Source organism: Archocentrus centrarchus, chromosome 9 (assembly GCF_007364275.1).
Source record: "Archocentrus centrarchus isolate MPI-CPG fArcCen1 chromosome 9, fArcCen1, whole genome shotgun sequence".
In the NCBI taxonomy this organism is placed as follows: Eukaryota; Metazoa; Chordata; class Actinopteri; order Cichliformes; family Cichlidae; genus Archocentrus; species Archocentrus centrarchus.
The window spans coordinates 20,925,898-20,953,645 of record NC_044354.1 but is presented as its reverse complement, the minus strand read 5'-3'; the positions used below and the strand labels follow the sequence as shown (position 1 = coordinate 20,953,645).

The 27,748-nt window shown below is 45.6% G+C and overlaps 1 protein-coding gene across 1 annotated transcript; it reads left to right on the top strand.

Annotated features, from left to right (window-relative positions):
* The first annotated feature begins 234 nt into the window (after window positions 1-234).
* Window positions 235-26,042, top strand: LOC115785382 (hibernation-specific plasma protein HP-55-like). The gene is made up of 6 exons (XM_030736932.1): window positions 235-561; window positions 3,361-3,967; window positions 4,067-4,134; window positions 4,234-4,427; window positions 25,555-25,702; window positions 25,790-26,042. Exons 2-6 carry the CDS (start codon window positions 3,367-3,369, stop codon window positions 25,991-25,993), a joined length of 1,215 nt encoding a protein of 404 aa, XP_030592792.1. The 5' UTR covers window positions 235-561; window positions 3,361-3,366; the 3' UTR covers window positions 25,994-26,042.
* The last annotated feature ends 1,706 nt before the right edge of the window (window positions 26,043-27,748 follow it).

Below are 27,748 nucleotides of genomic sequence, written 5' to 3'. Positions count from 1 at the left end.
TCAAAGTTGAGTCGTTATACGTTATACATTTTCACTTCTTACTGTACAGTGCAGAGTAACACAGCTGGTGACAGCAATCAACTATAGCATTTCTTGCACCTCTGCATTAACAGTTTTTTGTGTATCTGACAGTACGAATGAATAAAACAGTTTCCAGGCCCTTCAAAGAACTAATTATTTGTAACCCTTTGGATGACTGTCTGTGTGAAGGGTGGTCAGTATCCTTTAAGACAATATGTTTTAAGACATAACCAGAGATAAAAAAAAATATATATATATATATTAATGAGTTATGGGAATACAGTTCAGTCCACGCTGTAAATAAGTAAAGAAGAAGAAAAGGATACCCCAGTATTTTTTCTGTTTTATTCTCTCTCTAGTGTCAGTGATCCCACTGTATTTTCCATGTGCCATCCCAGGACATTACCCAAAGGTGTCACCAGGTGGCGCATAGTGACCCGGAGGAACATAAACCCTCCTGAAGGCAAAGGCTGCAGAGTAAATCCTGCTGTGAAGTTGTAAACAAGCTTTCGTTGTGTACCTCTTTATTTTCATATACAGGTGGGTGAATAGTCCTCAAAATTACACGCATTTAACACCGTATAACTGATAAGAGTGTCATGAATAAGTAAGATATACAATGTTGGACACTAAGTAATGCTGAAGTTTTGTGTTAAAGTGAGATCGTAGCCGCGATGTGGTCATGATAGGCTAACGGACTTCTTCCTAGAGCAGGGATGGGCACACTACGGCCCAGTGTTCTGTTTAATTCGGCCCGTTGACAATTGGTACAAAATTGCCCAAATCAAATCCAGTCATATCATAATTATGACTGATGTTGAGGATTGTTGAAATTGCTATTACAAAACTAACACCAGACTTCAATGCACAGGCAAAAACATCACTGTTCCCACTAAAAGTGAATGTAAGTAACACTGTAATGCCTTTGTTATGTTTATGTTTGATATGTATGCATCTGGTGCTGGCCTGACCCCTCTGTCAAATTTCCAAAAGTCAATGTGGCCCCAGAGCCAAAGGTTTGCCCATCCCCTGTCCTAGAAGGTAAAGGGAGCTTCAAATACAGTATTTGTACTAATGAAGCACAAATGCTGTTTGTTACAGTACTTTAATGGGTTAACAAGTACATAAAGACTTAATAAAACTTTCAGTCAATAAAACTAGTTCTGTACATGCTGTTGCTATAAGAGGAGATGTAAATGCAGTAATGCATGTACACATCTCGATTGTAGGGTTTACATGAATGGTTGTAACTTCCCCGGAGTTTATAGTATATTGGTGTTGTACTGCAAGTGTTGTGCCTGTAGTGTACAGGTGTTCATGTCAACATGTCCTCCAATCAATCCGTCGTTTCTGCAGGGCCCTGAAATACGACCTATATTTACGTTTCCAAATGACCGCGCCTACCTCCGGCTTCGGGTGTCGTATGGACATGTCCTTGGGTAATGTTGCTGTGGCTCGGAGGATAGAATAGTAATTTATCAATCGGAAGTAGGGCTGCAACGATTCATCAACGTAATCGATGACGTCGACTACAAAAATTTGTCGACGTGGAATTTCATCGTCGAAGCGTCGTACTTTTAAACCCATCCGTTTTGTTCCGCTTATCGTGTGATTTTGTAATTGCAATATACTACAGGAAGATATGGGGGCAGTATTGCCTCCATTGTCTGACAGCAATGGATGGATGGATGGATGGATGGATGGAGAAGAAAGTAACGGACCAGTGTAACACTAGTGGAACAGAGAGGTGTGGAAAAAATTAAAGAAAATGGAGACAGAGAGCTTTCCCTCCACGGCGGCATAGCTGCAGTGCTGAGTGTTTAAAACGCCGGCACCCTGGAGCTGTGACGGCAGCTCTGGATTGGTATGTTAGTGCGTCGTAGATACCTGTTAATGTTTGTACAGTAATGTTTCTGTTAGTTTACCTGTCCGAAACAAGGTCTCACGGATAATGTTTGCTAAGCACCACCATTTCAGTTATGTTACCTAACGAGTGAAGGACAATAGGAGCAGCTACGTTGGCTCCTATTTTTTTCCCCTCATATTAATATCAGCGTTCATTCTGAATAGTAAACCTCTGTATGAACTGAATCGTCTGTAAACTTTTCAGCTGTTTTGGACAGAAAAATCTTTTTGATTTAATTTGAAGCCTTATTTGAACTTTTGGACAGAGGCCATTTTTATTTATTTGCACATTATATTTTCATTTAAAAATAAAAATTGCATTTACTTTTATATGCATTTTTTATTTGATATTTATTGTGATGGTCACATTAATGTTAAAAATACATTTGATTAGTTTCAAACTTGTATTTTTATGGGTCATTATTTTAATTGTGAGAAGAGAACAAGGTGATGTTAACAGGTGGGGAGGCTTGAACAGGTGAGTTAAGATTGAAATAATCATTGACTAATCGATAACAAAAATGACAGATTATTCGACTACCAAAATAATCTTTAGTTGCAGCCCTAATCGGAAGGTTGATGGTTCACGCCCAGGCTGTCAAACTATCCCACGGCAAAATAATGACTTCCATAAATGAATAAAGAACATGACGAAATCGATACTTGCGTCTTCTTTTGAGGTCTGGTGGACAAAAAGGAACACATTTTTTAAACGCACCTTCGTCTACGACCACTAGATGTCACTTTCCCCCCTTCCAAAACGTAAATATTGGTCGTAATTCATGCCTGCAGAAATGACCAATACCTACGTTTTCACTCTGAGGACAGGCTGGTTCATGTACTGTTGTAATAGTTGTTGCAGTTAAAGTCTAACTGAAGAAGAACATTCATGCACATGAGAGAGACTTGCTTGTGCTTCAGTTTCTGTGTAATGATGTTTACTGTAGTTACTCACAATTCCTGGCAAGGTATTAACATCTGTCACCCTACACCAGGGATCCTCAAATCCAGGCCTCGAGGGCTGAGGTCCTGCAGATTGTCTCCTCAGTATGCAGTCAAGTTCTCCAGAGTCCTGATAATGACTTCTGTATTTGACTCAGGTGTGTTGAAGTAGAGACACATCTAAAACCTGCAGGACACCAGCCCATGAGGCCTGGATTTGAGGATCCCTGCCCTACACTATGCAACCAGTTGCTGGTTATCATGGGAAGTTATTGATATGGTTTTGTTTCCTTGCATGAGGAAGCAGAATAAATCCTGCAGATAAGCTGTAAGCAAGCTTACATTGTGCACCTCTTTATTTTAATATACATGAATTTGAAACTACACCCTTCCCTGGCATCCACCAGGCCAGGGGGGGGGGCAACATGTGCAACAGCAAACATTGCATAATGCAAATGAACAAACAATCATTTTTTAAACTTTTTTCCTTAGTTGACCATGATGCATTCAGTCTTGGCAAACCAGATCTTATCAGCAGTGGGAAGAGGCCATCACCATTTGGAAAGTGCTAACGAAGCCCAAGACACAGATTCCAGCCTCTCACAGGTGACCGCAGCAAACAAAGAGTTTGCCTGTCATTTGTACAGAAAGTTAGCGGCTCATGCTGACTTTCAAAGCAAAAACATCTTCTTCTCACCGGTTAGTGTTTCTACTGCCTTGGCTTCCTTGTCTGTAGGAGCCCGGGGGGAGACCCACCGGCAGCTTTTCAGTGGTCTGGGTTTCAATAGTTCCCAGCTCACGCAAACAGATGTAGATCAGTCCTTCTGTACGCTCCTTCAAAATGCAAAGAGCGACAATACCAGTGAAGGGACAGCCGTGTTTGTGGATAACCACTTCAAGCTGCAGCCTGAGTTCCTTGAGGTCTTGAAGCAGTCCTATTTTGCAGAAGGGTTCAATGTTGATTTCACCCAAACCACAGAGAGTGCCGATACCATCAATAAGTATGTGGAGACCAAGACCAACGGGAAGATTGACAAGCTGGTTGAAAGCCTGGATGAGAATACAGTCATGTACCTCATCAGCTACATATACTTTAAAGGTAAGAGATCACATGAGATGAGATTCATTTATTCTGAGGTTTAAGATTGATGTGCCAGCTGTAAGGTGTGCTTTCTTTCTGCTCATCACCATAAAACAGGAAGGTGGGAGACTCCGTTTTGTCCACAGATGACCAGGGAAGACCATTTCCATGCACCTAATGCTAAGGTTCAAACAGCTCTGAACAAACAACAGAAATAAGTTAAAACAATTACGCATCATTGAGCCTCCTTCAAACTCTTTTCCAATTAATTGTCAATTTTCCAGGTTCCAGTCCAGATGATGTATATGGAAGAGGATGTTGATGTTTATTATGACCAGGCCATAAACACATCAGTCCTCCGCCTCCCCTTCAAGGGCACCCACTCCATGTTGCTGATGTTGCCTGATGATATGGCAAGAATGGAGAATGCCATAAGCCCAGGTCATGTCACCGAATGGCTAAAACTGATGGAGTCCAGGTTGGGTAGAATTTCAAATCATACTTAATTTCTTGGTTTAGACACTATACAGTGCTGTGGAAGGTAGTTGCCCCTTTTTGATTTCTTATATAACAAATTTTAATATTAAAGATAACCAGAGTAAATATAAAATGCAGTTTTTAAATGATGACTGTTCAACCTGCACCCGTAAACCTAATAACTGGTTGTACCACCCTTGGCATTGAGTCATATCACTGTGGACGAATTTTGGACCACTCTTTGTAGAAGTGTTTTCATTCAGCCACACTGGAGACTTTTTAAACATGAATAGATTAATGCTTATGTAGCTCTCTCCACGACAACACAGACACAGGTCGTTTCTTTGAAACAGGTGTTTATTGCTTGAGCCTCTCCCTCTCTCTCTCTCCGCTCACTTAGTCACGCCGTGAAAATTGTATTCATGAACAAACTGTATAAACCGCGTTAGCGAATTGCATTACATTGTACCTAGCATGTATACAGAATGAAATAAAGGTGCAAGATATATCCAAACAATAAAATACCTCGTTGGCTGCTTGTCATGAAAAGAGATCTTAAACCTTGAGTCACTTTATCTGCTCTGGCTTCACACGATAACTTGAATCTTGAATACAACACAGCAGAGTCGTGTCAGAAAACATCTGCCCTCCTGCAGTCCATGGGAGGTAAAATTTTCTCTCATTCTCCCAATAACCTCAGTAGCCGTTACTAGGGCTGCATAAAACGATTATTTTAGTAATCGAGTATTCTATCGATTATTCCAGCGATTAATCGAGTAATCGGATAAGAAATACTTTTTTTTATTAACAGTTTATCTGCATATTTTAACTTCCGTACTGCAGTTTTTCGCCATGTGAACAAACAGCGGTGAATGGAGCAGCTACAAAGTTCTCTTTTCTTCACCTTAACACTTGATGATCAGGTGCTTGATGAAGGACCTCCAGCTGTTTCACAGATTTAATGGTGGTTACTAAAAGAAAAAGCTGCTGTTTTGGACGCTGGAAAAATGTTTCCTTTTTCACTACTTGAGCTCACCGTCACAGCTTCGCCTCTTTGCGCTTGCGCAGTTAAAACCGCTGCCTGCTATGAGTGTTTTGAAAAACTAGTGGCTGCGGGATCCATGGCGCATGTGTGAGTAATGGTGTAATGCTTTGTATTCACAAGCATTCTCGAAAATACGTTTCTACTGCAGGTCTATATTTAGTCACTAATAAGGGATTAAAGTATAAAAAATATTTTGAAGGAGCCCCTCGGTCCTGGGGGGCGAGCCTTCCGGTACCGAACCATCGCTAGTGCTAATGGCCCGCGCTCGCTAGCAAACCAGTTCTGGTAGCTACAGCTGAAGTAAAGACAAAAATAGCAGCTGAAATTCTCAGCGAGCACAACACACACAGACACACAGAGAGCAGTGGAGGCGTGGAAATGCATGTCAGCGACAGTTAGAATAGAATAGAATAGAATGCCTTTATTGTCATTATACAGGATGTACAATGAGATTGGAGTTGCCACCCGTCCCGTAAAGTACGGAACACGGCATGTTACGGAGCCGTATTCCACGGAGTCCCGTAACATACGGGGTTCTGTATTTTACGAGACAGGTGGCAACTCTAGCGATGATCCACTCTGTGTTAAAGGAAATCCATCGCAGCGACGGAGAGCTTTTTAGAATGTGTGCTTGTGTATACGTGAGTGATTCACACTCCAGTCCAGTAGGTGGCGGTAATGCAGTTCTATGTTGGTTTGCCAGCCCCCAATAAACCCACAAAAAAACGTCAGCACTAATGCTGCTAATGCTAGTGAGGAGCGCCGCTTACACCGAGACAGCTGAGCGCTGCAGAGTTTAAACGAAGCATCGACACAGTAAATTTGTGTCGATAAATTTTTAGAATCGATTTAATCGAGTTAATCGATGAATCGTTGCAGCCCTAGCCGTTACTCCTTGCGAGACACGTTACGTTACTTAAAGTTCCTTAATAAGACAGACTGCAACAAGAACTTACTGTGCATTATGACACATTTGAAATTGAAACAATTTAAACTTAAATTACATACTTATAAAATCATGTAAAAATCATAAAGCAGTCAGCATCATGAGCTTGACATAAAACATTACTCAACAGCATTTACGCTCCCACCAATTGCTCATTGATTTTAAATGAGAGATTTCTTCAAAGAAAACTATGAAAGATATAAAATGTGTGAAACACTTTGTAAGAATGAACAGTGCAGCCTTAAAAGTTTAACTGGCCTCCAATAAGGTAACTATCTTGTGAACAGGCCTCTCAAGGTGAACTAATCTATTGAATGGTTTTCCCCTATCAAGTATAGTTTCACTGACTAGAAGTTTCACCTTTTGCAGCTTGTCATCTGTACTAGGTGTAACTTCCACAACCCTGGCGAGCTTCCACTTGTTTCTTGGTGCACTGTCATCCTGTAGAATCACAATGTCATTTAAGTTAGAGTTTCGTAATATTCTTTGCCATTTCTGTCGGTGTTGGAGGTTTAGCAGGTATTCTCGCTTCCATCGTTGCCAGAATTCATTGGATAGAAACTGCACTCATCTCCACCTTTTGCGCAGGTAGAGGTCTTCTTTGACAAACAGCCCAGGAGGTGGCAGAATAATGGATGAGTTCATTGTTAGAATATGGTTCGGAGTAAGAGGTTCTGGCCAGTAGGATCGTTCAGATGCTCAACACTTAGTGGCCTGCTGTTGATTATGGCCATCGTTTTGTAGAGAAATGTCCTTAAAGTTGTAGTGTCAAGTCTGCTGGCAGACTTGTCCAGCATTGCAGTCAGTATACTTCGGATTGTTCGAATCTGATGCTCCCAGACTCCACCCATATGACTGGCTGACGGAACGTTAAACACAAACTCAGAACCAAGTTCCCTTTTTATTATTATAGCAGGATGTTTTACATCATGGTGTAAGGCTGACTGAGATAGCCATCCTCCCACCCTAAGGACACTGTTATTGTCTAAGAAGGCATTCAACTGATGTAGCCTATTGTGCTTACTCAGGGTGTCTTCCTTCTGGCCCTTGATCTTCTTTATATCTTCAGCAAGTGATTCTTCTTGCACCAGCTTGATGATGAAGATTTCTGCTTCTCTTTGCCCTTCAAGGTGAGTTGACTCATTTGTTCGTAGTTGAAATCCTTTGAACTCTCTGACAAATCTTTTGAGCCTGGCAACAGCTCTCACTGTTCTTGACCAGTCAGAGAATTTGGTGAAGTGGTCAACCATTGAATTCCCTTCTTTTCCTTGACAGCATGAACATGTACCTTCCGAAGCTCAGGATCAGTAGCTTGTATGTCTCCCATCATTCTCTCTTCATGTGGAAGATTTTGCTGCCAAAGGAAGTCAGGTCCTTTCAGCCACTTAGACTCCTTCAGTTGAATTGCACTCAATCCTCTAGACGCGTAATCAGCTGGATTGGTTTCAGAGCTGATGTGCTGCCATTGCTCAGGTTCTGTGCTAGATCTTATTTGTTGGATGTAGTTGGCCACAAATGTGTGGAACCTCTTGGCGTCATTGTTCACATAGCCGAGAACCACCCTTGAATCCGTCCAGTAATACTCTTGCAAGTTTTTGATCTCAAGCTCCCTTTTAATGATATCACCAGTGCAAACTGAAGTTACAGCTGATGATAGCTCGAGACTTAGAATAGTTGTTAGTTTGGTAGGGGCTACTCTAGCTTTGCCCAAGACAAGTGAGCAACTAATCTGCCCAGTTTCATTCACCGCTCTGAGGTATGAACATGCACTAGTGTAACAGCCGGATGGCTGTCCCTTAAATTATGGCCACGTGTGTTGTTTGTTTTTTTTACTCACCCACACACCCTCTGGATGCTGACCAATGGGATGACACAGATTTGGCGCTGTAGCGTCCAACGCCGCCCATACTATTTTACTTATGGGCCAGGGCTCAGTGTAGATGGGGGAGAGCGTGGAAGACGGATGTGAGTTATCTGCGACCTCGGCCAAACACATGGCAAAGTTAGCCTTCGCTTAGTGGCACCACAAGTAATTTAGCCTCGCGACTGGACCTTATCGGTGAGGAACAGCCGGGATCAACTGATGGGAACGACCCAGGACTGGACATTCTCCTAGAGGCCTTGGTGTCTTAAGTCTCCAGCCGGTCAGATGCTCTGGATTTCCTTTGTTTTTGAACTGCTGAGAGCGGCAGCTGGTATACGCAGTCTGTAGGAAGTCGGGAGTGTACTTCCTTGTTTTGTTGTATATGTCGCTGGAAATCCTGCAGTGGAATCTTTGTTTTGGCGGTTTCCATTCGTTTTGTTATACTGAACTACGAGACCCGGAGTGGATTTGGTTTGTTTTTCCTCTTTCTTTTTGCTTTTGAACTAGACTGAGTAAAAGCCGGAGTGGATTTCTTTTGGAGGTTTTGACTTTCTTTTGTCTTGTAAATGTACTAAATGAGTACCCGGTTGGAACTGAACTGAGAAAGAGATAAAACCCGGACTGGATTTGTTTTGTTTGGCTCTCTGTTGAAATGGACTGAAAGTCACTGTGGAACTGAAATATATATATATGTTTTGTTTTGTTTCTTTTGAATAAGCTGTTTCCTTTGAATGAGCTAAAGAGCAGTGCCGACCTGATTACCTGAACTGCGTTACCTGTGTTAAATGATTGTTTGTGTGTTTTTTTTCCTGTATTGAATATACTCATTGTGTGCATAAGTACCTTTAAATGGGGTTTGTTTTATTCAGTGCTAGAGGGTGTTAAGTCACTGTGCTTTGCATCCTTTGTGAGGGTTAAAAAGAAAAATCTAACATGTCAGGAGAGATACCTGGCTGGCACCCCTAGACAAATGAAAACTGTCACACCGTACCCTTTGGAACTTGCATCAGAAAAGTTGTGAAACTTGTACAGTACAACTTCACTAAAGCTTGATGGAAAGTAGCTCCTTGGAATCTTCAGGGCTGCCAAGTAAGGCAGCTCTTTGAGCCATGCCTCCCATTGTGGCAGGTTGTGTTCAGGAAGAGATTCATCTCAGTTTACCTTTTCTCTGCACAGAGTCTGAAGGATTTGTTTACCTACCAGTATGAATGGAGCCACAAAGCCCAGTGGATCATAAACTGAGGCAACAGTTGAGAGAACTCCTCTCCTTGTCAGTGGGTTTTCCTTTACCACAACCCTGAATTGGAACTCATCTGCTTCCACGCACCACTCAACTCCAAGCGCTCGCTCGATACGAAGTCCTCCTAGGGCCATGTCTAGATCCTTGATCTGGGCACATTCTTCTGGAGGTATTGCTGCAATCACACTTTTATCATTGGATACAAACTTGTGCAGCTGAAGATTTCCTGCTCTGCACAGGGCTCTTGACTCATCCACCAGATGTATGGCTTCAGCAGGTGACTTTACGCTAGTTAGGCCATCATCCACATAGAAGCTCCCTTGGATGAATTTGATGGCTTCTTCACTGAACTCCCGATGACTCTGTGATTCCAGATGCTTGAGACCAAATTTGCAGCAGCCGGGAGATGAAGCTGCCCCAAACAGATGTACCCTCATTCTGTACATTGAGGGTTTGGAATCTAAATCCCCCTTGTCCCACCAGAGGAACCTGAGATAGTCTTGGTGCTCCCTTGTGACATGGAACTGGTGAAACATTTTTTCAATGTCACACATTATGGCTATTGGACCCTTTCTAAATCGACACAACACTCCAAGTAATGTGTTAGTCAGGTCTGGACCAGTCAGGACATGGTCATTTAAAGAAGTTTCTTGGAAGTGCGCCAAACAGTCAAAAACCACACGGATTTTCCCGGGATTGTGGGGATGGTAAACACCATGGTGTGGAATATACCATGCCGGTTGGTTATCAAGTTCGCACTGTGGCACCTTCTCAGCATCTCCTCTGGTTATGATATCATTCATGAACTTGACATAGTCCTTGTAATATTGTTCATTTTTCCTGAGTCGTCACTCCAATGAGTTGAGCCTATGGACTGCACACTGTTTATTGTCTGGAAAATTAGTTTTGTCTGTCTCGAAAGGGAGTGGGAGTTCATAATGGCCATCTTCCTTGTGCCTTATGCCTGCTTTTACTTTCGACAGAAAGTGAAGGTCTTCTTGAGAAATTGGGTTGTTGTCTGCAGACTGGTCTGTGAAGTCTGATTCGAGTGTTTTAATTATGTCAGGTAGGTTGATCTCTTTGACTTGGGTCCTGTGCACAAAATCTACCTCTCTCTTTAACTGAACTGATGACTGTATAGCCGGTATCACTTGCCGTACTATGATTCTGTGGCTGGTTCCTATTGCGTCGTTTTCATTGCTCGCTGGATCTGAGCAACCAATAATACTCCAGCCAAGATCAGTTCACTGTGCATATGGATTATCTTCGTCACCAGACAGGATTTCCTTTGGAAGAAGGGCTTGTTGACAGTTGTAGCCAATTAGAAGGCCTACTTCGCAGTCAAGCTGTGGTGGAATCCTTTCTGCTAGGTGCTCTAGATGAGGCCATTTTAGAGCTGTTTCAGAAGTTGGAATGTGTAACCTGTTTGCTGGGTTGAACTCTCATGTGAAAACAGGTGGCAGTGGAATCCTTTTCTTTAAGTTGTATCCCCTTACTTGCAGACCTTTTAATTTCTGAGAGGATATGACTGTCGACTTAGCAGACATTGTGGACAGCTGCAAACTGGCATTTTCTTTGTTTGTGTTGAGGTCTTGGGCCACTTCCTCTAGTATGAAGGTAGTATCACTTTGTGTGTCTAGCAGTGCATAGACAAGGACTTCTTGATCAGGCTGCTTGGTCGATGACACCCAGACTGGTAATATGGAAGATGTTTGTGTGCTCGGGCCCTCTTGTATGATTCTGTTGGCAGTTGCTGTTGCAGCCCTTTCTGTGGCGTCTGCCCTGTCATTTGAAATGTCATTTCCATTTACGTGCGTTGGCCTTTGGCATTCTTTAAATTTGTCATCATGCAAGCAAGTCGGATGTCTCCTTTGACAAGTTTTGCATGTGCTCCTGCTATCACACCTTGTTGAGTTTTCAAACATCCAAAGCAAAGCTTTTCTGTTTGCACAAACTTGAGCCAGTCCTGGATTGTTTTTTCAGCAAACCTGCGACACTTGTCATTCATTCAAACACTTCCATGTGAAGCTAAGTGTGAGTGAGTTGCGAGTGAGTTGAGCTTGGCACAACTCACTCTTTTTCTTCTAAATGCATTCTGGAATACTTGAGGGCATGAACTGATCTTCTCCTTCAGGATTTTCTGGTAGAGAGCAGAATTCATGGCTCCATCATTTACAGCAAGTCGTCCAGGTCCTGAAGCAGCAAAGCAACCCCACACCATCACACTACCACCACCATGTTTGACTGTTGCAGTTATGTTCTTTTTATGTAATGCTGTTAGTTCTAAGCCAGATGTAACAGGACTCAAACCTTCCAAAAAGTTTAACTTTTGTTTCCACAGAATATTTTCCCAAAAGCTGAGAAGCCTTTGTGTTCTTTTTGGTCAGCAGTGGTTTTCTCCTTGGAACTCTCCCATCGATGCCATTTTTGTCCAGTCTTTTACTTATTCTTGAATCATGACCTCTGACCTTAACTGAGACATATGAGGCCTGCAGTTCTTTAGATGTTGTTCTGGGCCGTTTCTCAATACTCAAGTAAGCAAGTTCATACTTACATACTTGACAAGTTTGAACTTGTGAACTTGACAAGTACAAACTTTCCAAGTACAGGGAATTTTTTTTCAATTGGAACACCAGCGGACTTGATGACATCACAGCTCAGCTCCAGTGTTTCTATCGCCTTCCAGCTTAAATTTGCTGCCTAAATTTACTGATTGAAAACTAATTAAATTTAAATTAAAACTTCGTCTCTGAATAAAAATATATATATATGTATACACAGCTCAGCTGCTTATTGAACAAAAAACAAACAGGTCAGATGTCAAAATTATGTTTTTGTTATCCCAGACAGCTCCCAACACTTACAACAGACAGATGGCATTTAGAATAGAGTCGAATAAAGATTTAAAACATATAATTTAATCGATTCTGGAGCAGGCGTCATGATCTCCATAAACAGCATTAACATTCTGGGATACTTGGCTGCACCAAGTCAACACAAGTCACCACTGATGCATCCTCAATAGAAGGGCAGAGCAGGAAAACATCCAGGCCTTTAGAGTGAACGTGCCTTTATGCAAACTTTTGGAATTGGAACAGAACTTGGGCTGAGATTGATGTTTCACACATACACAAGTCCGCACAAGTACATATATTGAGAAATGGCCCTGGGCTCTTTTGAGACCTCCTGGATGAGTCTTCAGTACACGTGCTGAGTAATTTTGGTAGGCTGGCCACTTCTTGGGAGGTTCATGACAGGTCGTGATTTTTTTTTTTTTTTTTGAGCCTGTCATGTCTGGCATTTTTCGCAATCAGAATGATGATCCAAATGCACTGATGTACCAAACAGATTTGCTTTTACAAGAACAGCTCTATAAGTTTTCTATAGGCTATTCTTGTTAATATTTGTATTTTTATTTTTTATTTAGTCATTTATGCCAGGTCTGACAGTCAACAAGGAAGGGGCAAGAACGGGGGGGGGGGGGGGGGGGGGGGGCAGAAAAATGGGGGGACGAAGAGAAACAAAGGGAAGAAAGGAAAAAAATAATTGAAGAAAAGTAGATATACACACACACACACAATTATGTTGTTCTTTTTCTAACTTCGTTCGGTGTTTCACTATGGGAATCGCCTTGGCGTGACCAACTACGGAAGCTCCAATGACACCACGTCTGTCTGCGACAGACCTGTCAAGCCGTGCTCAGGGCCCCGCCCCTCCTACTATCACGGCTGACCAGCTCCTCCCTACTCATTCTCGCTTTCTTCCCATGAGAAACTACATCGGGCTCCCTCAGCGCGTCCAGGCTGGCTTGGTTAGCTGTTTAACAGTTCTCAGGCGTCCCGTAGAGGAGTACGTCGCCGAACGCAGTTCTCCAGTTTTCAGTCTGGATTGTGCTGAGTAAGTCCTTCGAAAGAAGTGTACTGGTAGTTATACACCCTGGACAGCGACCGCGTCGTGGCGAGCTGTCTTCAGCGGTCACCTGGTTTTAATTAGCAGGGTAGCCGTTGTGTGTGTGTGTGTAACTTGGGCTAACGCGTCACGGCGAGCTTTTCGGTGTCCGGCTAGCATTAGCTTGTTAGCAGGTCAGTACCGTGTTAGGTCTGGCTAGCATTAATTTGCTAACCGACCCTAAACAGTGTTAGGTTTCAGTTAGCATTAATTTGTTAGCTGGATCAACTGGTAGAGCTCAGCTAACGTGTCACGACGAGCTGACTCTCACGGCGACTAGCTCGGACTTAACCCCGTTGCTAGCGCTAGCTACAAACAGGCTAACGTGTCACGACGAGCCTTGTATAGCTCAGTCTCACCATCTTTCCGACCACGATGGCTACGGCTCCTACCCCCGCCAAAGGGTCAGAACCGAAGGCCAAAGAGGCTGCATCCCGCCCATGCCCCGCATCATGCGGTGCTTCCATTTCGGGCAGGGACTCTCATCCGATGTGCATAGCTTGCATGGGTGCTAAGCATGCTCAAACTTCTCTGGCGGACCCGCAAGGTTGCTCTCACTGCGCCTTGATGCCAGAGAAAATCCTGGAAAGGAGGTTGAGAGTAGCAGTGGCTAACAGCCAGGACCCCTGTCTGTCAGCCAACAATGCTACGATTGATATCCATCAGCCGACAGCCACAACGAGCTGGGCGGACATAATGGAGGAAGTGTCCCCGGTTATGCCCCAGTTGTTCGAGGGGCTCCTCGACCCAACTGAGGGTGAGCCGGCGGATGAGGATGCGGATGGCGATGCCAACTCCGACCTCCTCGGCCTAGAAGACATGGAGGAAGAGGAGGATGACTCCACCTTCCCTGCCCAGCAGTCCAGGCCCCCAAGTGGGGCTGAAGCTGTACCCCCAGTGGACAGCAACTTGTATGATGTTTGCAAACGGGCTGCTGCCAAGCTGGGCATCACATGGCCAGCAGCCCAGGCGGCTGAAGGGGCAGAACGTGACCTGTATGATGGCAAGAGGCTCCCTCCAGCCTCACCACCTGCAAAGCAGCTTCTGCCAGCAGTGCCTGCTTGCATGAAAGAAATGAGTCGCTATTGGTCTAGCCCTTTTAAGAGCAAGCTTCCTACCCAGGGCTGCTCTAAGCTGGAGATGCAAGGAATGGGTGAGCTGGGGCTGACCGGACCCCCAGCAGTTGAGCCTTCAGTGGCTTATCACCTTCACCCTAACCGCAGGTCAGTTTCAGCTTCTTCTAATATTTCTCTGCCCAGTAAGATGGATCGCCTCACCGCATCCATCTATCAAAGGATGTACAAATATTCAGCACAGTCGGTGTGTTCCCTTAATGCGGTTACACTGCTGTCAGCTTATCAGGCAGAGATTTTAGAGGACATGGGCCGTCAACTGGACTCGGGGTCTCCAAACCCGGCCCTCTGGGATGAGATCTGTGTGGTCAACGATCTCATCCTACGCTCCTCCAGGGGAGCAGTCCAGGGTTGTGGGCGTGTAATGGGTCTTGCAGTCTCAGGTGAGAGAGCTTTATGGCTAAACCTGTCAGGATTGGGAGACACTCAGAAGGCTGAAATCATGGATGCAGCCTATGACCCAGCCAAGGGTCTCTTTGGCCCAGCTTTGGAGAAAATGAGAGAGACAAGCACTCTCAGAAAGCAGGAGGGAGAAGCTTTCAATCTCTGCTTACCCAGAAAAGTGAACCCACAATCTCACCAGGTGCCTAGAGTAGGCTTCGCAGCAGCAGCTGCAGCCGTGAGGGGTAGGCAGAGTGGGGCTAAAGTTCAGAGGCAAGCGGCAAGACTGCAGCCTTCCCACCAGGTCAAGGCAGAAAACCCAAGGCCTTGGGGCAAACACTCCTTTGCAGCAGCTGCTGCAAAGAACCGAACGTCACACCCCGGGGAAGGGAAGAAGAAGCGTTCAGCCTAGCAAGCCTGCAACGTTGTGCATCACCTCTCTCTCCTCCCTCAAAGAGGAGGAAGGTGCTGGAAGAGGCAACCACACCTCCCAGGGTTCATGGTTCAGAGGCTCCTGGGGTTCCCAGTTCATCAGGAGCCCTCTCTCGGTTCCCACACCTAGTTCAGAGAGAGGAGATGTGGGGTCAAAGGTCGCAGTGTCACCATGCACTTCCCCGGTTTCATTATTCACTTCAAAGCAATCTATCAGTGTCACCAAGCACTGCCCAAAGTTTTCAGACACTTCATTGTGTTTCGGGGGTTCAAAAAGAAATAAAGTGTGCATTCCTGCAACCAGGCAGTTTGCCAAGGGCAGAATGTCCCCCCAGTTTAAAGAAAATGAAAAAAATGAAAGAAAGTCACTGTCATGTCACTACGTTCCCTGCGGAGGGAGCTGGCGCTCTTCGCGAGGGGGACACCTCCATGCGGGAGGCAGAGGTGACGTCACACGTGTTCATGGGCCCGCTCTCTGCGCGGCTGGAGCAATGGCGCGCATGCGCAGTCCATCCCTGGGTTATGGCCACCATTTCCCAAGGATACAGGCTTCAGTTCGCAATGAAACCACCGAAATTCAACGGAAAGTTGATTTCAGTGGCCAAGGGAGAGTCAGCAAGCGTATTGGAGGACGAAATTGCTTCCCTGTTACGCAAACAGGCGATCAGAGCGGTCCCGAGCGAGGAGGCTCAGCAGGGCTTTTACTCCCGCTATTTCCTCATTCCAAAAACAGAGGGTTCCTCTCTCCGGCCCATTTTAGATCTACGTGTATTGAACAAACACTTGAGAAAGTACACGTTCAGAATGCTCACACACAAAGCGCTCTGTCGGGCCGTTCACCCAGACGATTGGTTTGTGACAATCGACCTCTCAGATGCATATTTTCACATCGCCATTTATCCTCCACACAGGAAATATCTCAGGTTCGCCTATCAGAACGCAGCATACGAGTTTCAGACTATCCCATTCGGGCTATCATTAGCCCCAAGGGTGCTCAGCAAATGTGTGGAGGCAGCGCTGTCTCCGTTAAGGAACAGCGGCATCAGAATATTCTCTTACATAGACGATTATCTGATATGCTCCCGATCGCGGGAGCAGGCGATCAGAGATTCCAGGGTGGTGGCAAACCACCTTACGGAGCTCGGCTTCAAAATCAACCTGGAAAAGAGCCGCTTGAAACCCGCACAGTATACGGAATATCTGGGGCTCATTTTAGATTCCAGATCTTATCGTGTCACGCTTTCAGAGCGCAGGATCGCATCCTTCACTCAGTGCCTCTCCCTCTTTCAAGTGGGGAAAGTCGTGCGTTTCCGGCTCTGTCTCCGCCTCCTCGGCCTTATGGCCTCGGTAATAAATGTGGTGCATTTGGGGCTGCTTATGATGAGGGATTTTCAGCGTTGGGTCACGTCCCTACGTCTGTGCCCTCACCGCCATCTCGGTCGCAGTGTAAAAATAACACCGTCATGTATAGCGGCTCTCCAGCCTTGGAGGAACCCAGCAGCTCTTGCGGCGGGAGTACCTCTGGGCGCGGTGTCATCCAGGATGACCCTGATCACAGATGCATCTCTGTCAGGGTGGGGCGCAACCATGATGGGGAGGGCAGTAAATGGTGTTTGGTCTCGGAGGCTCTCTCGGGCTCACATCAACATACTGGAGCTGCACGCAGTGCGCTTAGCTCTAAGGCATTTTCTGCCGTATCTCCAGGGTCGACATGTTTTGGTGAAAACAGACAACTCTACAGTAGTTGCTTATATCAACCGCCAGGGTGGTACTCGTTCCCTGCAGTTGCACAGACTGGCCAGGGAAATAATTGTGTGGAGCAGCACAAAATTCCTCTCCCTTCGGGCAACTCACGTGCCGGGTATTCTGAACAGGGGGGCGGACCTCCTGTCCAGAGGGAACCCGTTGTTCGGAGATTGGCGACTTCACCCGCAGGTGGTGGAGCAGATATGGCAGAAATACGGCCGGGCTGCCGTAGATCTCTTCGCCTCGCAGGAAAACACACATTGCCCACTGTTTTTCTCCCTGTCAGACCCAGTCGCCCCACTGGGCATGGACGCTCTGGCCCACCCATGGCCAGACACACTGCTATATGCCTTTCCGCCTCTCAGCCTTATCTCTCCAACCCTAATCAGAGTGAGAGATCAGGGGCTGTCGCTAATTTTAATAGCGCCACGGTGGCTGTCGAAACACTGGTTAGCAGAAATAATTCAGCTCCTGGCGGGCGAACCGTGGCCGCTCCCCATCCGCCGGGACCTTCTGTCTCAGGCGCGAGGGGAGATATATCATCCTCACCCAGACCGGGTGGCTCTCTGGGCCTGGCCCGTGAAAGGTCGAATTTGAATGCTGCGGGTCTGCCTCTGAAGGTTATTGACACCATTCAGAATGCAAGAGCTTCCTCCACACGCTCTCTTTACAGTTGTAAATGGCGTGTTTTTGAAGAATGGTGCTATGAAAGGCAGGTTATCCCTTTTCAGTGCTCTGTGGTGGAGTTGCTGTGTTTTCTTCAGGATTTGCTGGACGGAGGGAAAGCTTTTTCCACAATAAAGGTCTATTTGGCAGCTATTTCAGCCTGCCATGTGGGATTGGGTGATAAACCTATTGGTCAGCACCCTCTTGTGTGTCGCTTCATGAAGGGGGCACGCCGTAAGCTCCCAGTCTCAAGGCCACTGGTCCCATTATGGGATTTATCACTGGTTTTGGATGCACTCTCCTACCACCCCTTCGAGCCAATCGAGGCTATAGGGTTGAAATTTCTCTCACTTAAAACCGCTCTGCTGCTGGCTCTAACTACAGCCAAGCGAGTTAGTGAGTTACAGGCTTTGTCCATTCACCCCTCTTGTTTACAGTTGGCCCCTGGTCTTACTAAAGCATGCCTGAGGCCAAACCCAGCCTTTGTCCCTAAGGTGATAGAGTCATCATACAGGTGCCCCACAGTAGAACTGCTGGCATTTCACCCCCCGCCTTTTTCCTCTGTAGAGGAGCGCAGGCTTAACACATTGTGCCCTGTGCGGGCCTTGGGGTCATATGTGGACAGAACAGCTGGGTTCAGGAAATCTGATCAGCTGTTTGTTTCCTGGGCCCACTCCCACAAGGGCAGGCCTTTGTCCCGCCAGAGGCTGTCTCATTGGATTGTAGAGGCTATAACTCTAGCCTATAGCTGTAAGAGTACTCAGCCCCCATCGGGGCTTCGAGCTCATTCTACTAGGGGCATGGCTACATCCTGGGCTTTGTTCAGAGGGGTGTCAGTCCAGGATATCTGTGCAGCAGCAAGTTGGGCTACACCACACACATTTGTGCGGTTTTATAGACTGGATGTCGCTCAGTCATCCCTGGCTCAGGCAGTCCTGGAGTCTAGTGCCTCAGGTCTGAGCTAAGATCCTGGGCAGCACTGGAGCACAGCTTCGGGAGGGCTGGCGCAATCCGGGAGTGGGCTATATCTCCCATAGTGAAACACCGAACGAAGTTAGAAAAAGAACGTTGGGTTACATAACGTAATCCCTGGTTCTTTGATAACAGAGTGAGGTGTTTCACCATCACTTCCCTCCTTGCTTGGGCACGGAAAGAAATCTGCTTAGAATGAGTAGGGAGGAGCTGGTCAGCCGTGATAGTAGGAGGGGCGGGGCCCTGAGCGCGGCTTGACAGGTCTGTCGCAGACAGACGTGGTGTCATTGGAGCTTCCGTAGTTGGTCACGCCAAGGCGATTCCCATAGTGAAACACCTCACTCTGTTATCAAAGAACCAGGGATTACGTTATGTAACCCAACGTTTACAGTAATGTGTGTGTATATGCCTCTGTCATGAAATGTACTCAATAATGAGGGCAAGAAACTGCAACCATGCCCCCCGCAATCCAGAGGCAAATAGGGAAGAACCCAGGGGACCTAGGCCACCCCAGAGGAGGAAGGAGGGAGACCACAGACGGAGCCCTCATGGCCAAAGGGCAAGAGTCCAGAGAGCCAGAGGCGATGAGAAGACCCGCCCACCCCCTCCTCCCACTCAGCATGTTTGGGGTGATGTGAGTGTATGGCTGTGTGAAAGCTACAGTGCTATTAAAATTGGAGGGACAGATATAATATGAGCACTGAATAACAGCGCCCATACACACAGCTCCAGGGCCTGAAGTGGCCACACCCTCAGGACACCACCGTGCTCCAGGCCACCGCCCCCACTGGCGTGATTTGTTTGTGAAGGAAGACACCTGAAACACTTAAAAAAATGATAACATTTAATCAATTAAAGAATCAGAAGAAATCACATCTACATGTGGGCAAATCTTTTTGAGGGGAAGACCGTCCTTCTCAGCAGCTGCCTGTGGCTCCCTCCCCAGAAGAGCACTGCTCTAAGCTAAACATAACAATTTTATACTGCCACTATCTACATGTAAACAGAGTCTGGGTGCTGTGAGTTGGCCTTCGTCATTTAGTCTTGTCCAAGCTGGTTTTTCATGACACAGATTCCTCTCATCAGCAATAAAGCCATAAAGCACATCTTCTCCCCTGATGTTTTAATTAGTCATACAGAGCAATCTTGTCCAGATTAATAACAGAACATGGTGACGTTGGTGATGTTTCAATTGTACGTACTGAGGCCGAACCTCCAAGATAAGATGCACTTAGACTGAGAAGTTAGTCAGGCACTTTCTGTCTGTTGCTCTCTGTCTAATGCAGTGATTCTCAAATCCAGGCCTCATGGTCCAGTGTCTTGCAAGTTTTAGATGTGTCCCTGATCCAACATACCTGAATCAAATATAGAAGTCATTAGCAGAACTCTGGAGAACTTGACTGCATACTGAGGAGGTAATTCAGCCATTTGATTTGAGAATCACTGAGGCCTGGATTTGAGAATCACTGGTCTAATGTATTATTTAATTGTTTATTACGACGAAGGAGATGATCATAGACTTCAGGAGGAAGCCACCCCCTACAGCACTGGTGAACATCCAGGGAAAGCATATTGAGACAGTGGTCTCCTACAAATACCTGGGTGTTCATCTCAATAACAAGTTGGACTGGACTACAAACACAGATGTCCTGTATAAGAAGGGCCAGAGTCGACTCCACCTGCTGAGGAGACTGAGGTCCTTTGGTGTCTGCAGGACTCTGTTAAAGACCTTTTATGACACAGTGGTAGCATCTGCCCTTTTCTATGCAGTGGCCTGCTGGGGGGGTGGATGCACCGAAAGGGACAGGAGCAGGATCGACAAACTGGTGCGGAGGTCTAGCTCTGTGTTGGGATGTCCTTTGGAGTCTGTGATGGTGATGGGTGAGAGGAGGATGTTAGCAAAGCTGACATCCATCATGAACAACCCCCATCACCCTCTGCATGAGGCCGTGGGTGAGCTGAGCAGCCCCTTCAGTCAGACACTGAAACATCCTCGCTGCAGGAAGGAGCGCTTTCGCAGGTCATTCATCCCAACAGCAGTTAGACTGTACAACACTTCATAATGTCTTGAGTCACTTGGACACTTTACCTCCTCTGCCATCACTTTATCCTTACAGTCCAGATACATTTTATTTATTACACTCACCCATATAATGCATACCGTGTATGCTGTGTACCTTACCGGCTACAAATGTATATAATATTTTGATATCTGTATATAGTGTTTTGATGTGTGTGTATATGTGTGTATATGTACATGTGTGTATTGACTATATATTTTCTGTATATAGTGCTTATGTATATGTGTATAGTGTTTTTCTATTTTATTTTATTCTATTCTATTTTTAGTTTTCTGTACTGAGCTGCTGTAACGCGCAAATTTCCCCGTCGTGGGATCATTAAAGTTTTATCTTATCTTATCTTATCTTATCTTATCTTATCTTATCTTATCTTATCTTATCTTATCTTATCTTATCTTATCTTATCTTATTATTTGCTTGAGCCACTGTTTATTAATTACCTTACTGGAGTTTACTTTTAAACATTTGTCCTTTTATTCATTGAGTAAAAAATAATCCATAACATTCACCACTGTTCCAAGTTTTCTTAATAATGGCTCTCACCGTGGTTCACTGGAGTCTAAAAACCTTAGAAATGGCTTTGGAACCCTTTCCAGACTGATAGATGTCAGTGACTTTTTTTTTCTCAACTGTTCCTTCAGATTGTAGCATGATGTGCTACTTTTATTAGATCCTTGAGCCTAATTCACAGGTTCTATTGAAGTGATTCCTTGATTCAGAAGGTCTGGCAGTAATCAGGCCTGGCTGTGAGTAGTGCAGTTGAACTCCACTTTCCAAAAAAATGTGATTAATCACAGTTACTTTATCATTTAACAAGAGGGGGCAATTACGTTTTACTTGGTAGGTTTGGATAGCTTTTTTCCCCCTTTAATAAATGAGATCAGCATTTAAACACTGCATTTTGTATTTGCTTGGGTTATCTTTGTCTAATGTTAAAATATTTTTGATGAGTGAAATCATGTAAGCGTGGCAAATATGCAAAAACTAAAAAAATCAGGAAGGGGGCAAACATTTCACAGCAATGAATACACAGGTCAGCAAAAAAAAAAAAAAAAAAAGAACAGAACTTTTTGTCTGCTACCTCAGGAATAACAACTGAATTTTGCTAAATTGGGTATGCTGGTTCCAAGTGGGGCCACCTCAGAACCTCAAGGCCTCCTCCTTAAATCGCCACCTTATCGTGGTGGATCCCAGGAGCTATGTTGCCCAGGGGCTTGTCCCCCTGGTAGGGTCTCCCATGGCAAAGTGGTCCTGGGTGAGGTTCCAGACAAAGAAGACCCCTATGTCTGCAACAACGAGGGAACAGTTTACCCTGCCCGGGATAGGGTTACCGGGGCCCCACCCTGGAGCCAGGCCTGGGGAGGGAGCTCAAGGGAGAGCGTCTGGTGGCCAGGCATTAGCCTGTGGTGCCCGGCCGGGCGCAGCCTGAAGAGGTTACATGGGCCCGCCCTCCTGTAGGCCCACCACTCGCAGGAGGCGTCGTAGGGGTCAGGTGCAATGTGTGTCGGGCAGTGGCCAAGGGCGGAGGCCCTGGCGGACCGATCCCCGGCTATCGAGACTGGCTATTGGGACATGGAATGTCACCTCTCTGGTGGGGAAGGAGCCTGAGCTAGTGTGTGAGGTTGAGAGATACCAGCTAGATATAGTTGGGCTCACCTGAACACATGGCCTGGGCTCTGGAGCCAGTCTCCTGGAGAGGGGCTGGACTCTGTTCCAGTCTGGAGTTGCCCTCGGTGAGAGGCGGCGAGCTGGGGTGGGTATTCTTGTATCCCCCCCGGCTTGCTGCCTGGACGTTGGAGTTTTCATTGGTGGACAAGAGGGTTGTTTCCCTGCGGCTTTGGGCCAGGGAACGAGTCCTGACTGTTGTTTGTGCTTATGCGCCGAATGACAGTTCAGAGTACCCACCCTTTTTGGAGTTGCTGGGCACTGTGCTGGAGAGTATTCTATCTGGTGACTCCATAGTCTTGCTGGGAGACTTCAACACTCATGTGGGCAATGACAGTGAGACCTGGAGGGGCGTGACTGGGAGGAACAGCCTGCCCGATCTGAACCTGAATGGTGTTTTGTTATTAGACTTTTGTGCAAACCACAGTTTGTCCACAATGAACACCATGTTTGAACATAAGGATGTCCATAAGTGCACATGGCACCAGGATACCCTAGGTCACAGGTCGATGATCGATTTTATAATTGTATCACCAGGTCTGCGGCCGTATGTTCTGGACACTCGGGTGAAGAGAGGAGCTGAGCTGTCAACTGATCACCACCTGGTGGTGAGTTGGATCAGGTGGCGCGGGACGATGCTGGACAGACCAGGCGCACCTAAACGTATTGTGAGGGTGTGCTGGGAAAGCCTGGCAGAAGCCACAGTCCAGGAGATCTTTAACTCCCACCTCCGGCAGAACTTCAACAGCATTTCGAGGGAGGCTGAGGACATTGAGTCCGAATGGACCATGTTCCACACCTCCATTGTTGAGGCTGCTGCTCAGAGCTGTGGCTGCAAGGTGGTTGTTGCCTGTCGTGGTGGTAACCCCCAAACCAGATGGTGGTCACCGGAGGTGAAGGGAGCCATCAAGCTGAAGAAAGAGTCCTATCGGGCTTGGTTAGCCTGTGGGACTCCGGAGGCAGCTGACAGGTATCGGTTGGCCAAGCGGAACGCAGCTTGGGTAGTGGAATACTTCAAGGACCTCCTTAATCCCACTGACACGCCTTCTGTAGTGGAAGCAGAGTCTGGGTATGAGGGGGATGACTTGCCCATCACCAGGGGGGAGGTCACTGAGGTGGTTAAACAACTCCTTGGTGGCAGGGCCCCTGGGGTGGACGAGATTCGCCCTGAGTTCCTGAAGGCTCTGGATGTTGTAGGGTTGTCTTGGTTGACACGCCTCTGCAACATTGCATGGAGATCTGGGGCAGTGCCATTGGATTGGCAGACCGGGGTGGTGGTCCCCATCTTTAAGAAGGGAGACCGGAAGGTGTGCTCCAACTTTCGGGGGATCACACTCCTCAGCCTCCCCGGTAAGGTCTATGCCAGGGTGCTGGAAAGGAGGGTCCACCCATTAGTCGAACCGCGGATCCAAGAAGAAAAATACAGTTTTTGTCCTGGTCGTGGAACGCTGGACCAGCTCTTTATCCTCTCAAGGATATTCTAGTGTGCATGGGAGTTTGCTCAACCAGTCTACATGTGCTTTGTGGACTTGGAGAAGGCATTCAACCGTGTCCCTCGTGGCAGCCTGTGGGAGGTCCTGTGGGAGTATGGGGTGACTGGCCCATTGTTGCGGGCCATTCAGTCTCTGTACAACCGCAGTGAGAGCTTGGTCTGTATAGCCGGTAATAAGTCAGATTTGTTTCCTGTGGGTGTTGGACTCCGTCAGGGCTGCCCTTTGTCACCGATTCTGTTCATAATTTTTATGGACAGAATTTCTAGGCGTAGCCAGGTGGGGGAAGGCTTCTTCCTTGGTGGCCTCAGAGTCTCATCTCTGCTCTTTGCAGATGATGCGGTCCTGTTGGCTTCATCATGGGGTGGCCTCCAGCTCGCAGTGGAACAGTTTGCAGCCAAGTGTGAAGCAGCTGGCATGAGAATCAGCTTCATAAAAACTCACTTCCTTCACAGGTCAGGATCTTGAGTTATGTAACTATGCCAAAAAATGTGAATCGCATAACTCAACGTCAATAATTTTATTAGAAAAGTACACCATGAACATACAACTGGTGAAAAAAAGACAGATGTGGTGCCAGGATAGCTCAAGGCGTGAGCATGTATGACACTTGGCTGTGCGGCCGGCACGGGTTCAAGTCCCCCCCGCCTTCCTGTCTATCTTCACCAGAAAACTAGGAAGTTTCACACTGTAGAAACCAGCAGTAGTCACCCATCGTATTTGCGTTATTGCGCCCCTGGTACCTGGTCTCCGTTTCAGAGATATCTTGATGGAACCTTTCACCATGTTCATCACCCACATCACGCAAAGTGGGTGGAAAGAAGTCAAGATGAGAGTGAAGGATGTGAAGCTTAAGTGACATTCTGCAACCCATGTGTTTGAATGATATGAGCATGTTGTCAACTAGTTCTTCACAGTTTGTGGCTTTGCGGTTGCCCAAGAAATTCTGTACGATCTGAACAAGTGATTCCCATGCTCTTAGTTCAAGGGGTCTGAGCTTAGATGGAAACTGTTTGTCTCTAATAAGCTCAGGGGCTTGGAGTCCATCAAAGATCCCAGTTTTAAGCTTGGCATCACTTTGGACTGCCCCAGAAACACTATCACTCAATGTAGCACTAAAACTTTGTTTTTATCTATTGAAAGATCATAAAATTAGCACATTTCTGGCATTGTTGATCCTCAACTTTAGTTGATTGAATTTTAATGACCATATTTGGATTCAGCACCCCCAAATCACCCAAATTATTGCTAAATTCTGTTCAGTTTCAAAATTAGAAAATCTTAGCACACTCTACATTTGTGTAAGAAGCACCAGTACAGCAATACATTAGCTAAATATTGACATCTGCATAACTGAAGAACCTGATGTGTTAGGAGAAATTCTGATTATGGATTTGGAATCAGTGTACCTGAAATGCCTGATATCAGGTATTTTTCTCCAGGTAGCAAAATTATTGTTGTCCAGTGATATGCTTGCCAGATGAATATCAAACCTACTGATCTCGTTCCCAATTTTTAGGAGATACAAAATATATGTTCCAAAGTTCTCCATCAAGACTTCCTACATACTGAACAATGTGCTGACTGAAATGGGAATGGCAGACATGTTTGGTGATCGTGCAAATTTGACTGGTATTTCAGAGGATCATCAACTGTTTGTCTCAAAGGTAAGAACAGAAAGGTTGCATCATTAAACACACACTTCTCCCTTTTATTCTATTCTCTCACCCTTCTCTCACTCCATTATGCTGTAGGTTGTACACCAAGCCACCCTGGATGTTAATGAAGCTGGAGCCACAGCAGCAGCTGCCACAGGCATCGAGCTCATGTTCGGGTCCTCCCGCTTCCGTCCAGTCATTCCGGTCTTGAAGTTTGACCGTCCATTTATGGTCATGATCACTGAACGCAACACAGAAAACATTCTTTTCATGGGCAAGATTATCAACCCAAACATCTGATGGAGGAAATATTTTGTGTTCCAGCATGACTGTTGCAATACACATAAAATACTCAGAAAAAATCTTGTCATGTTTCTTGTTTTATGACTCTATGGTTTTAATATTTTTTGTATTTGTTTTTTAATAAAATACAATCAACAGGTGGCAGCACGGTGGCGCGGTGGTTAGCACTGCTACCTCACAGTTAGAATACCATCTGGGAGGCCTGGGTTCAATTCCACCTTGGCCCAGGCCCTCCCTTTCTCTCTGTGTGGAGTTTGCATGTTCTCCCCATGGGTTCCCTCCGGGTACTCCAGTTTCCTCCCACAGTCCAAAGACATGCACTTACTGGGGTTAGGTTAATTGGCTACTCTAAATTTCCCATAGGTGAGAATGTGAGTACGGATGGTTGTCTGTCTCTCTGTGTTGACCGTGTGACAGGCTGGCGACCTGTATAGGGTGTACCCTGCCTCTTGCCATATGTCAGCTGGGATAGGCTCCAGCCCCCCCCGAGACCCTGAACAGGATAAGCAGAAGTGGATGGATGGATGGATGGACAATCAACAGGCTCATCAGCATTAGCTGTTCTTTAAGTTAATGAACAGTAGAGCATGTTTTCAAACATCTTCATTAATAATTATGCATTATCATGTCACATGCACTGATTTGACACATTTCTGCACCAACACAAAATTACTCTGACTGTAAACCCACTGGGTCAAGCACATGGGTGACCAAAAAAAGGCATGTAGTAAAGATGCGTACATCTGAACCAGGGTTATTATCATACCTATCAAGTTTTGTATTTAAAAATATGGGAAAATTTCCACTGCTGAAAACAGAGGTCACTATATGACGTCATCACCTAATTTACATAATTGTTCATTTGGATACTGTAGTTGCAATCGAGGCTGCAGGGGAGAGGAAAAACATCTTTTGAGACAAAAAGTGAAGAAAAAAACCACCATAAATATGTTCAGAACTACAAATAAACTTTATGAAATAACTTAATAGGTTTGCCTAGACCCACATTACATAGATCAATTTTGTCCCGTATTGTTTAATGTTAGAATATCAAATTTAATGAAAACACTGTGGGGTGAGACTGCTAGCTGTATTCAACTCTCCTCCTTTATCTGAGCCACTGTTGCCAACTTGTGTAAGAAAACTCGCTGTCGGCTGTCTCAAAGTTTGATAAAGGCCGAAGCACCGGGGATGGGAGCGGAGGGAGCGGGTGGGCAGGCTCAGTGTTTAAGTGAGGTTTGGGGGTTGGAGGGTGGAGACAAAGTGAGGTCTGGGCGATGCCAAAGCGTACAAAGGGACACTTTTATTACACAAGAGTTACTCTTGTACCTTGAATCTTGCACCTGACAAAGTATGAAAAACTAAAACTAATACTGAAACTAACGAAACTAAACTAAAACTAAGCAATAAACCAAAAATAAAAACGAGCAAAACCACTCTGAAAACTAATTAAAACTAACTGAATTAAAGAAAAAGAAAGTAAAAACTAACTAAAACTAAATGATAATGTAAAATCCAAAACTATTATAACCCTGATCCCAACCCATCAAAAGTAGGGAAATAAATCTTGTGCCATTGTAGAAGCTTATCAAAACAACGCCACAGCGAATGCATGCCATAATCAAAGCAAAAGGGGGTCCAACAAAATATTAATGTGTGACTCTTTTTTTGGCCAGGCAGTGTATATGATAAATGATTTTCTTTTGGGTTAAATAATTTCTTAAGGCAGTTTTAACTGGCTGAATTTCCATA

What these genes read in the sequence shown, in the direction of transcription:
- LOC115785382 (XM_030736932.1), top strand. Translation starts at nt 3,367, where the DNA reads ATGATGCATTCAGTCTTGGCAAACCAGATCTTATCAGCAGTGGGAAGA. An exon ending in CAGCTACATATACTTTAAAG is followed by an intron (nt 3,968 to 4,066) that starts GTAAGAGATCAC and finishes ACCATAAAACAG; the next exon opens with GAAGGTGGGAGACTCCGTTT. An exon ending in CTAAAACTGATGGAGTCCAG is followed by an intron (nt 4,428 to 25,554) that starts GTTGGGTAGAAT and finishes CCCAATTTTTAG; the next exon opens with GAGATACAAAATATATGTTC.